At 44.4% G+C, this 12,828-nt stretch overlaps 1 protein-coding gene across 2 annotated transcripts in view; it reads right to left on the bottom strand.

The window, feature by feature from the left end:
• The window catches only part of CACTIN (cactin, spliceosome C complex subunit), a 666,706-nt gene that overhangs the window by 36,787 nt on the left and 617,091 nt on the right, over window positions 1-12,828 (bottom strand). The window contains exon 10 of one of the 2 annotated variants that reach the window (XM_077475727.1): window positions 10,128-10,704. The exons of the other annotated variant lie outside the window; for it this stretch is intronic. Coding sequence (XP_077331853.1) covers window positions 10,214-10,704 — 491 coding nt within the window. The 3' untranslated portion in view covers window positions 10,128-10,213. Of the gene's footprint in view, window positions 1-10,127; window positions 10,705-12,828 lie in introns of those variants that run through there. 2 annotated transcript variants of the gene reach the window in all.

The following is a 12,828-nucleotide window of genomic DNA, read 5'->3' as shown; positions in this document are numbered from 1 at the left end:
TGGATAACCTTTTTGTTCTTTTCCATGGTAAAAGCAAAGGCTTCGGTCAGATCCATCTCCACGTGGGTGGTTCAGGCAATCCAGTGGGCTTATATAGAGAAGTGCTTGGCTCCTCCTGAGGCGGTTACAGCACATTCCATGAGAAGTCTCTCTACTTCTTGGGCAGCTTCACGTCATGTGGCTCCTGAGGTTATCTGCAAAGCAGCTTCTTGGTCATCCATTCATACATTTATGGCTCATTATTGTGTTGAACCTGCCACTTAATCTTCTGTTGATTTTGGTTTAAAGGTGCTGTCGGCCGACAGTGTTAAATAAATCTTTGTTCAGCATTTTGCCCACCTGAGTGTGTTTGGCGAGTTATTTCCCACACATTGCTGCCATGGATTCTGTCAGGAAAACTGAAAATTCCTATCAAAATACTTACCGTAATTTTCCTTTCCTGATGGACTCCATGGCAGCAGGAGTTCCCTCCCAAAATGGCTAGAGTAGGCTAGTTACCGAACATGGCCATGGGCAGGGAGCAAAGATTTATGGGAGTAGTGTCCTATAGGGTAGTGGAGGCGGGACTTAACCCACACGTTGCTGCCATGGAGTCCATCAGGAAAGGAAAATTACAGTAAGTATTTTGATAGGAATTTTCCGTTTTATCCTATATCAGATTTTATAAAACTTTTTGGCGTATATTGAATTGGCATCGGTGCAATTTTTTTTTGTATACATATTTCAGTCATTGAAATCTATATTTTTATATATGTTTTATCCATATTCATATTTTTCTCCATATATGTTGCATTTCAGGTGTTTACTACTAGACTGTATATTAATTATACATTTATTATTTATATTTCACACACAAATGCACTTCATATGTTTTTATTATTATATATCTTTTTTTTTTTTACAGCACTACACATGCACGTTTATCCAGGAGCTGCGGTTATACAATTGGAATTCTTTTTGATTCATTCAAATTTCATTATCTTTTTTTTTTTTTTCCTTTATAAATATTGGTATTCTACTGCATTTTCTACTGGATATTTGTGTGCCTCCTATACTTAAAGAGGAAGTAAACCCTGATGAGTTTACTTCCTCTTTCATTCCCTGCAAAGGCAAAGTATAATGGACTACTATGCATCGCATAGTAGCCCATTATGTGTCACTTACCTGACACAGGAGCCAGCGAAGTCGCCGCTGTCCCCTGTAGTCCGCGGCATCCATCTTGCTGGTGGCATCTCGCAGCTCCGCTGCTGTCATTCGGCGGAGCCGCGATGATGTCACTCCCGCGCATGCGCACGGGAGCCGACACGCGAGGCAGATCCATTGTTGGAAATGCCACGCTCAGTGCGCCTGCGCGTCGCTGTCTACGGCGCATGTCTTCAGGCAAATATCTCCTAAACCGTATAGGTTTAGGAGATATTTCTTGGACCTACAGGTAAGCCTTAATCTAGGCTTACCTGTAGGTCAAAGTGGTTTGTAAGGGTTTACAACCACTTTAAAGCGGTGTTGTACTCACATTTTAAAAAGCTTGCAAGCCATAGTGTTTCTCCCATAGATGCCAAAACGAACCTTTATAAAAAAGCTGATCGCCGTAATTAACTTTTAATTTACATTTCAAAGGTGACTTCCGGGCTCTCCTCCCGTGGGAGTAGGCGTGGTTATCGCCTTTCCTCGGCTCTGCAAAGTCCCCTGGGAGGTTTCTCACATTGTTCCCATGAGTCAGTGGGGAACGCTGTCCTGCCGAAATCTCGTGAGATTTCGGCGTCACATGACGCCGGTCACGTGACGAGGACGTGTCAGAAGACACCATTGTTTATTTCGTTGCCATCACAACAGGGCGGGAACTTCCGAGGACGCCGCACGTTGTGATGGCAACCCGAAGTTTTACGGCGCTGCTCGCTGCTAACAATGAGCATGCGTGGGATCGAGCGGTGAATGCTGGGAGCACAGCATCACCGCATCATGGAAGGAAATGGTTGTAGGCTTCAAATGCCCACAAGCAACATGGAAACAGCCGACATGAATTTTTAAAACGGTTTCTTCCGCAAGAAATCGGCAAGCCGGGGAGTAAAAAGCCACAAGTAGTGAGTACAAAAACACATTAGTAAACGCATAACAAAGACAGAAAAAATAAAAAAGATTCGGAAGCGGAATCCCGCTTTAATCACACTTGTTTGCTATTTAACTAATTAACTCCATTTAATTCTAATCGATCACATAATTGATCACATGGCTCATGATACACTAGTATATATTTGTGGCAAAACTTTGTGGTTACGTAGCTATGACTAAGCACTGTTGAGTGTAAAATGCATCAGTATCTATCCCTACTGTGGTTTGAACTTTTGTTATTTTATACAATAAAGGAGTTTTTATTGGATTGCAGCTGTCCAGATCCTCCTAATTGCTATATGCCTAGCCTGCACCTGCTGCTTCCGCCTGCCATTCTCAAATACACCCACCTCAAAACAACGTATCACCTCCTCTGCTGCCTCTTTGAGCAACGTCTCCTCTCTACTTCCTCCCACTCACCTCGGAAGTAGAGAGGAGACGTTGCTCAGAGAGGCAGCAGAGGAGGTGATACGTCGTTTTGAGGCCTTTGAGAGGATCCGAGCGGATTGGAAGATCACGTTACATCCGAATGATTGGGTCGTTTTCCGGCATCCTGTATCGAGACGTCTATGTGATCTGTGATCGAATCTGCGCAGTTTGACCTCCTTTAACAGGGGGTCACTGGGGATCTGGTAAGCCTCCATTTATTACTGATCTATAGAGGTGAAGGGTCCACGTGGTCAAGTATTATTGTTTTTGAACAAACAAGATTAGCTACCTTTGCTTCATATTCACATGGGACATTATTTATATTATTTTGCTGCATCAATTTATTTATGATTATTTGGATTCACAGTTCGTTTTTGATTCTATTGGACACTTGAGTTTCATAAATATTTTTGATTCTATTGGACACTTGAGTTTCAGACGCATCCTAGATTAATGTTTTTCACAATATGTATATTAATGTTTTTTCACAACATTTATATTTTGATTTCACAGTTTTGTTTGTTTTATATTTATTAAGCCACATTCATATTTAGTGGCCAAGCGCTGCACTTTATTTCTTTTATTTTCGTTGTGCCCAGTATCCTGGTTATAGTGTTCAGCTGCTGACTTATTCGTTTTTACTAAGCGCAGATTTTTTACTTCTTTTTTGATGAAGAGGAGGAGCCAGGTGCGCCAACGGGGGAACCCCAGAAGCGAAGGATCGAGGCCGCTCTGTGCAAAACCCTGGCACAGAGCCAGGAGAGGTAACGTTTGTTATTTTTATTTAAAAAAATGCGAACCTTTACAGCCACTTTAAGGAAGTCTCTGCACTTCCTGTTTGCCAGATTGTTGTGCTCTCTCCAGCAAATATCTCACTCTTGTCACTCCTGCCGCTGTCCGTATATCAGAAACCATGAATCAGGCTGAGACAGAAGTACAATTAAATCACACTTGTTTATTAATAAAATATAAAAAGGTAAATAGATAAAGCGTAGTCAAGCATAGCCAGAGTCCAGTAACCAGATCGGCTAGTCAGCCAGGCCAGAAGTCAGGGATCCAAGTAGAGCACAGCAAGCAGGATAAGGAGCCAAAAGGGATGTCAGCAAGCCAGTTTTTAAACAAACCGCAGGAGATGGTTTCTAGTGATGTTACCAAGGCAAAGGCAGAGGTGAAGTGAGCTGGAAGGCTTTAAGTAGCAGGTCAGACGACCATCATCAGGAACAGCTGGTAACTTTTGAGCGAGAAGAGAGCTGGCAATTAGCCGACAGCTGAGCGGCCAGCCCAGAGAAGGAAGGGCTAAGCCAGCCCTGACAGTACCCCTTCCTCAATGAACCCTCTCCCTCGGAGGGCCACCGGGCTTGAGGAGAAACCATCTATAGAACTCGCGGAGGAGGACAGGGGCATGTACGTCAGAGGATAAAACCCAGGAGCGTTCCTCCGGACCGTACCCCCTCCAATGCACCAGGTACTGTATTGCGCCCACGGAACCTACGGGAGTCAACAATGGATTGCACCTCATACTCCTCATGGTTCTCAACCTGAATAGGGTGAGGACGTGGCACTGAGGTGGTAAATTGGTTACAGACCAAAGGTTTCAATAAGGAGACATGAAACACATTTGAGATGCGCATACTAGGAGGAAGGTCCAACGCGTAAGCCAATGGGTTAATTCTGCGAAGGATACGGAAAGGCCCAATAAACCGAGGTGCAAACTTCAGTGAGGGAATACGAAGCCGGAGGTTGCGAGATGACAGTCAGACCCTGTTCCCAACCTGGTAGGAAGGCGCAGGCAGGCGTCTGCGGTCAGCATGGAGTCTGTACCTATCATTAGCATGACGCAAAGCCTCCTGGAAGACCACGGAGATGCTCCTCTAATGCAGGAATACTCTGCGGAAGAAACGAGTCAGGCAACATGGAAGGTTGGAAACCATAATTCCCCATAAATGGAGACAATCGGGAGGCAGAATTAAAGGCACTGTTGTGAGCAAACTCTGCCCAAGGTAATAGGCCAGACCAGTTGTTATGATGGTCAGAAATATAGCAACGTAGGAATTGCTCCGAGGACTGATTGGCTTGTCTTGCGGCCCCATTAGACGGCGGGTGATACTCAAAAGAGAACGCAAGCTGGATTCCCAACTGTGCACAAAAGGCTCGCCAGAATCGGGAGACAAACTGACTGCCCCTGTCCGAGACAATCACCTTGGGTAGCCCGTGTAAGCGAAAGATCTCCTGAGCAAAAATGGAAGCCAGTTCCTTAGAGGTGGGCAACTTCTTAAGTGGAATACAATGACACATCTTTGAGAACCGGTCAACCACCATAAGGATAACAGTGTTGCCTTGGGAGTTGGGCAACTCCACAATTAAATTCATAGACAGGTGAGTCCAGGGCCTCTCTCCATTGGGTATGGGTTGTAGGAGGCCCACTGGAAGGTGTCATGGAGTCTTACTCTGAGCACACACGGGACTGGCAGCTACGAAGGCAGTAACATCAGCCCGTAGGCTAGGCCACCAGAATTGTTGGGAAATGGCCCAAATGAGTTGATTCTTCCCAGGATGTCCAGCTGCCTTGGGAGATGGTAAGTCTGGAGCACTGCAGTACGGAGACTCTCAGGGACAAAGCAGCGGTCACAAGGTTTATCAGGAGGAGCATGGACCTGAGCAGCAAGAATTTTGTCACCCAAAGGAGAGGCAAGAATGGTGCGTACCGTAGCCAAGATACGATCAGGAGGAATCCTAGGAACCGGAACCGACTTGGAAGTGGAGGAAAATTGTCGTGACAAGGCATCAGCCGTTACATTCTTAGAATCGGGTAAGAATGAGACAATGTAATTAAAGCTCGACAAGAAAAGAGCCCATCGCACCCTTCTGGGAGAGAGTCGCTTAGCCTCAGACAAGAATGTAAGATTCTTATGGTCAGTAAGAATAAGAACAGGCACAGTGGTAGCTTCAAGGAGATGTCTCCATTCTTTCAGGGCTAAAATTATCGCCAACAGCTCTGTCACCAATCTCATAATTGCACTCAGGTGAAAATTTCTTGGAAAAGTAGCCACACGGATGTATAGCGCTCTCAGAGTTAGGACGTTAAGACAGAAGGGCGCCAGTCTCAGAAGCATCAACCTCTAGGATAAAAGGCAACATAGGATCAGGATGTGCCAAAACAGGAGCAGAAACAAAGGCAGCCTTGAGAGTCTCAAAGGCCTTAATGGACTCCGGAGACCAACTCTGGGTTACCATCCTTTCTGGTCATATCAGTCAGGCGCTTGACCAGAGACGAGAAGTTAGGAATAAACTTCCGATAGTAGTTGGCAAAGCCCAGGAAATGCTGCAGAGGACGTAAACCCACAGGTCAAGGCCACTGTAGGACTGCCGAAAGCTTCTCTGGGTCCATCAAAAAACCAGCAGTGGAAATGCCATAGTCCAGGAATGTAACCTGTTCACAATGGAACTCGCATTTCTCCAGTTTACAATAAAGATTGTTCTCTCTTAGTTTCTAAACCACACAACAGACATCTGTGTGGTGGCTCTCCAGGGACTTGGAAAACATGAGGATATCATTGAGATAAACCACCACACACAACTGCAACAAATCTCGGAGGACATTGTTAATAAATTCCTGGAAAACTGCTGGGGTGTTACAAAGGCCAAAAGGCATTACCAGTTATTCATAATGGCCTGTTCTGGTATTAAACGCAGTTTTCCACTCGTCCTCCTTAATGCGCACAAGATTTTATGCCCCTCTCAAGTCAAGCTTTGTGAAAACCGTTGCTCCCTTGAGGCGGTCAAATAACTCTGTAATCAATGGAATCGGGTAGGCATTCTTAATCGTGACACGGTTGAGACCCCTATATACAAGGTCTCAGCTCACCGCTCTTTTTTTTTCACAAAGAAGAAACCAGCACCAGCAGGAGACAAGGATTTGCGGATGAAACCCCGAGAAAGTGCGTCAGCAACATACTCCTCCATGGCCTTATCCTCCAAGACTGACAAAGGGTAAACCCGGCCACGAGGAGGTATGGCACCAGGTTGAAGGTCAATTGCGCAATCATAAGACCGGTGTGGAGGCAAACTACCGGCTTGACCTTTATCAAAGACATCGCTAAAATCACGGTACTCCTCCGGCAGGGAGGGGAGTGAAGAGGTGCACAGGACCTTGGATACCTTCAGGAAGCATGTCTAAATGCATTGTGGTGACCACGAGAGAACCTCAGTATTGAGCCAATCAAAAGAGGGGTTGTGCCTCTGTAACCAAGGGTAACCTAAAACCAGCGGAAACCTGGGTGAAGAAATAACTTTCATGAGTTTCATGAGTCACATGGGTAGGCTGTAAAGGTCTCCCGTCAAGAGCCTCAATGGCAAGTGGAGTGTCACGCAGCAGCAGCGGAATCGAGTGCTGAGAAACAAATGCAGCACCAATGAACAGGCCTGCAGCCCCAGAGTCGATTAGAGCCTGTATCTCGATGGACGACTCAGCCCAAGAAAGGGTGACAAAAACCAGGGGCTTATCCTTCTGGATAACTGGGGACGAAACAATGCCACCTAAGGTCTGTCCATGACAGGACCTCAAGGTTCAGGCGTTCCCTGGATGGGTAGGACAAGACTTCCAAAAAGTGACCTGCCTGGCCACAATAAAGGCACAATCTCTCCCTCCTCCTAAAGGCTGAGACGTGCTAAGCCCAGGTGCATGGGTTCCTCTTCACTGACCAACTCGGTACCAGGAGGCATGGGAGGTGAGGGAGGCATGGGTGGGACTACAAAGCTCGGAGGCAAGTCAAAGAGAAGTCTGGAGTCAATGAGGATGGCAAACAAGATCAAGCTCTCCAGCTCAGTGGGTATTTCTCGGGCTGCTATCTCATCCTTGATGGAATCCGAGACCATGAGAAAAAGCAGCTACGAGGGCCTCATTGTTCTAAGCAACCTCTGCTGCCAGAGTACGGAATTCAATGGCATAGTCGGCAACAGTTCTCGTACTCTGATGGACATGAGGCACTTGGCAGCAGAAGCAGGGCATACGGGAACGTCAAAAACCCTTTTAAAAGGAGGCCACAAACTGAGGGTAACTCAAGACAACAGGTTTTTGCATCTACCACAGAGGGTTAGCCCAGGCCAAGGCTCTCTCAGAAAGCAAAGATATCACAAAACCTACTTTGCTTCTGTCCGTGGGAAACGCCTGGGGCAGCATCTCAAAGTATATCTCAACCTGATTGAGAAACCCTCTGCATTGAACTGGATCTCCCCCAAATCGCTGGGATAGCAGAGCAGAACCAGACATACCTCTCATAGAGGTAATACACGAGGTGGGTGCCTGCACAGAGACTGGCGCAGAAGCAGGAACGGCCTGCGACTCAGGTTGTACCAGAGCAGCCACCGTGGGGGATTCCAGGTGAGCGATTCAGGAGCGTTTGTAACGCCATGGCAAACTGATCCATGTGGTGATCTTGCTCATTTGTGCTCTCTCCAGCAAATACCTCACTCTTGTCACTCCTGCCGCTGTCCGTATGTCAGAAACCATGAATCAGGCTGAGACAGAAGTACAATTATATCACACTTGTTTATTAATAAAAAGGTAAACAGAAAAAGCGTAGTCAAGCATAGCCAGAGTCCAGTAACCAGATCGGGTAAGTCAGCCAGGCCAGAAGTCAGGGATCCAAGTAGAGCACAGCAAGCAGGATAAGGAGCCAGAAGGGATGTCAGCAAGCCAGTCTTTAAACAAACCGCAGAAGATGGTTTCTAGTGATGTGACCAAGGCGAAGGCAGAGGTGAAGTGAGCAGGAAGGCTTTAAGTAGGCAGGTCAGACGAGCATCATCAGGAACAGCTGGTAACCGTGGAGAGAGATGACCGCTGGCAATTAGCCGACAGCTGAGCGGCCAGCCCAGAGAAGGAAGGGCTAAGCCAGCCCTGATACTGTATCTTCACTACCAATCATTACCAACTTTTGGTCTGTACCTCAACTACACTTCTGCTTAATCCCAACCTGCAATCACTTGTTACCGACCTTTGGCTTGTTTACTGACTGTGCTTATGCTTGATCCTTACATACTATATCTGCTACCAGAGCACAGATTCCTCACCTCCTCCTGGTGGGATGATCCTGAAGACCAAGACATGGTACTAACAGGCAGTAAAAATTATCTCCACCATCAGGAGCTCTGGTGAACACCAGTCAGTACTTAGACCCCGCACTTTGGGTGAGCCTGCATCATCCGGCAGGGTGACTTGCCTGTTCACATATCCAGCTGGACAGTGGGAGCCTCTACTGCTATAGCTTCTGGTTTCCGAGCATGACCGCTGACCATGACATTATGTCTTGCTTTAACAAATGCAAATCCCTTCTTGTCTACCTTTATGCAGGCTATCATCCCTTCAGTCTTTCATGAATGCTGCTGCTTTCATCCACCTATCCAACTGCTCAGTGTCTGCCAACCCTCCACTGTTTGGCAATTCTTCCTCGCCCAATGCACACAATTTAAAATACCATCTACAACATACAAAGACATCCACAACTCTGCACATGCCACTGTATATCATCAGCCTCAGCCCCAAATATCTCCCAAACCATCTTCTTCGCTTCTCCCAAGACCTCCTGCTCTGTAGACGACCTGTTTATTCATCACCTCCTCTCATGCCCATCACCAGGGCCATTCCTTTCTTCTGGAACTCCCTACCTCAATCCATCCAGCTACAGTATCTCCTACTCTGCCTACAGGCGATCCTTGAAAACTCACTTATCTCTTTATAGAAGGGATTTCCTTTTGTATCACTTGCCTCTCCATTTAGACTGTAAGCTCTCATGTGAGGGTCCTCCTTACCCTCTTGTATTGAATTGTTTTGTAACTGTACTTTTTCCCTTTATTTTGTAAAGTGCTGTGCAAACTGTAAACGCTATAAATCCTTAATAACATCTTGTAAACAACCAGAAAAATTAAAGTGGTTGTAAAGGCAAAGGCATTCTTTTTTTATCTTAATGCAATTTATGCATCAATAAAAAAAACTTGTGTGCAGCAGCCCCTCTAATACTTAACTGAACCCCCTTTTCGATCCAGCAATGTCACAGAAGAGGCTCAGCTGTCCAGGAAACTCCCTCCTTATTGGCTTAGACAGCAGCGAAGCGTTATTGGCTCCTGCTGCTGTCAAAGTTAGTGAGCCAATGAGGAGAGAGGGGGGTCCTGGCTGCGGCTCTGGATCTGAATTGACACAAGGAGATGCGGCTTGGGTAACCCCAAAAGCAAGCTGCTTGCTGTGGGGGCACTCAACAAGAGGGTGGGGCCAGGGCACCCAAAAAGAGGGGGATCTGGGATGCTCTGTGCAAAACCACTGCGCAGAGCAGATAAGCATAACATGTTTGTTATTTTTCAACAGAAAACTCAAATGTGGCATAAGCATTTGGTTAGGGCTGAAAAGAATTCCCTTTCTTTCTATGTATTGAAGATTGCAAACAGATAAAATGTGGTGCCTCGTGTTGAAAAAGGCAAGCCAAAGGAACAGTCAACCTTTTTATTGAAAAATTCAATTCATCATAAAACAGTATGCCAGCACATAAAAATCAAATTTACATTTCTGTGAGCTAAATAAAAAAAACACTGGGGACATCTTCAGGAAATAATGATTCTTTATCTTTTTATTCATGGTATAAATAAAAAGTGATCAGACAAAATATATTCCCAGGTCACAACACATCTATCTTCTGTATCGATATCTCTTGAAGTGAAACCACAACTGAAAAATACCATTTGAAAACTGGCAGCGAAAACCATGTCGATGAGAATACTCCCACTCACGATTTACTATTTTGAATGCAATGTCCTCATAAGGAGGCCCTGCATGAAACCTTAGAATTGCAAAGTCCTTATTGTCTTGGCAAGCCTCAAGGAAATATTCAGGAGTTGACCTTTTATCAATCAAATCTGGATAAAAAATATTAAATTTGTAGCCCTGCACAATCTTTGGAGGAGGATTGTCAAAATCATAGTGGGTCTGGTTGTATTTATTCCACTCAAAGCCAGTGTGTACACGATTAAAGAACCGAGGTTTACGAGGCCTGTATTTGTCTGCCCATAGATAGGCTTTGCTTGTAACTGGAATTTCCACACTGAATCGAGCTTCATCACCATCCATTCCTTCTTTTGCCTTTCGAATAAAGATGTCTTCAGCACTCTCACTAGCATCACCTGAAAACGTCAACATTAATACAGTTACTAAAAATCTGTACTGGAAACTAACACACTGTTGTAAATACATTCTCAGTCACAAATTATTTACTATAAACGGACAATAATCACGTGGTTTATCCACAACAAATTGCAGATTACAAACTCACTGTATATGTAAATACAATTACCCATGCATCAAATAAACTTGCCATTTAACTTATTTAAGGCAGACATTGTTACATTCCTTTCCTGTCCAGGCAACTTTTCATTTTTCAGCTCTGTGATGGTTTGACTGACAATTATGCCATCATGCAAGCTGGAGCTAAAACAACTAATCTGCATAATCGATTATAAAAATAGTTGTAAACTATTTTCACTATCGATTAGTTGGCCTGCATACAGAATGCATTATTTGTTTACATGTCAGGAAATACAGTGCAACACACATACAGCTCAGAACACTGTCCATATGTCAATAAGTGCCTGTGAATGTGTGAAAAGCAATTCCGAGTGGGACATGTAGTCATGGGCAGGAGAAAAGTGATTTAAAGTGATTCTAAAGGCATTAAGATGTTAAACCTTTGTTGACCAGCACCCCTCTAGAGCCCCAGTATACTTACATGATCCCGATCTAGCACTGTGCCCAATAGCAGCAGCAACATTGTCCTCCCCCCTCACAGGACTCAGACACGGTAGCCACTGGCTCCTGGTGCTGTCAATCACATCCTGAGAGGAGGGAACAGGAGGCAGGGCCAAGACTCACCGTGTGTGTAAACAGAAGCAAAGAGTGTGGCCACAGAAGATGAGGATCGGGGCTACGCTGTGCAAAACCATTGCACAGAGCAGGTAAAGCCCTGTAGACACAGGCCGAATGTCGGGACAGCATGCTGTAAAAACAGCAGCTGACTGATTCCCGACCAATGGTGGAGAGCGCTGATCAGAGTGTTTCATGCGGGGGGTTGGGGTGGTTTGGCGGAGCAGTCCCTTTGTCAGAACACAACAGCTTAGCAGGGGAGATACGATACTAACTTTGCATAGTTATCACAGGTGCCCTGACCGGACTAGACAGTTTTTTTTTCATTCAACCTAAAAAAGTTAATAGTGTATAGCAAGCTTAACCACATCAATACAGTGCACTTACACCCCCTTCCTGACCAGACCAATTTTCAGCTTTCAGCGCTCTCACAGTTTGAATGACAATTACTCATCCAACACTGTACCTTTTTTCCACACAAATAGAGCTTTCTTTTTGTGGTATTTAATCAATAGTGGGTTTTTTATTTTTTGTGCTATAAATAAAATAAAATGTAAATTTTGTGAAAAAAATGCCTTTTTCTTTGTTTCTGTCATAAATTTTTGCTAATTAGTAATTTTTCTTTATAAATTTTGGCCAAAATTTATACTGTTACCCATCTTTGGTAAAAAAATAACCCACATTAGTGAATATTATTTGGTCTTTGTGAAAGTTATAGAGTCTACAAACTATGGTACCAATTGCTGAAAATTGATCACATCTGATCAGGCCTTCAGTACATCAGGTGTATCTCATTTCTTGAGACACTAACAAGTCAGGAAAGTACAAATACCCCCCAAATGACCCCTTTTTACAAAGTAGACATTCCAAGGTATTAAGTAGCATGGTGAGTTTTTTTAAGTTGTAATTTTTTCCCACAATTCTTTGCAAAATTAAGATTTTTTTTATTATTATTTTTTTTTACAAAATTGTCATATTATCAGGTTATTTCTCACACACAGCATATGCATACAACAAATTACACCCCAAAATACATTCTGCTACTCTTCCCGAGTATGGCGATACCCCATGTGTGAGACTTTTACACAGCCTGGCCACATACAGAGCACCAACATTGATGTAGTACCTTCAGACGTTCTACGAGCAAAAATGACGCATCTCATTTCTCAACCACCTATTACATTTTTGAAGGCCCTGGAGTACCAGGACAATGGAATTTCCCATAAAATGACCCCATTTTGGAAAGAAAACACCCCCAACGTATAATATGTGAGGCATAATGAGTCTTTTGAACGGTTAATTTTTTTCCAGAAGTTTTTGGAATATGTGGAAAAAAATTAAAACGCATTTTTTTTTTCACAAAATTGTCAATTTATAAGATATTTCTA

The sequence above is a fragment of the Lithobates pipiens genome, unplaced genomic scaffold (assembly GCF_037356315.1).
Source record: "Lithobates pipiens isolate NorthernLeopardFrog02 unplaced genomic scaffold, aLitPip1_a1.2 Scaffold_13, whole genome shotgun sequence".
Classification (NCBI taxonomy): Eukaryota; Metazoa; Chordata; class Amphibia; order Anura; family Ranidae; genus Lithobates; species Lithobates pipiens.
The sequence above is the reverse complement of the archived record's forward strand: the minus strand, read 5'-3'. Positions and strand labels throughout refer to the sequence as shown.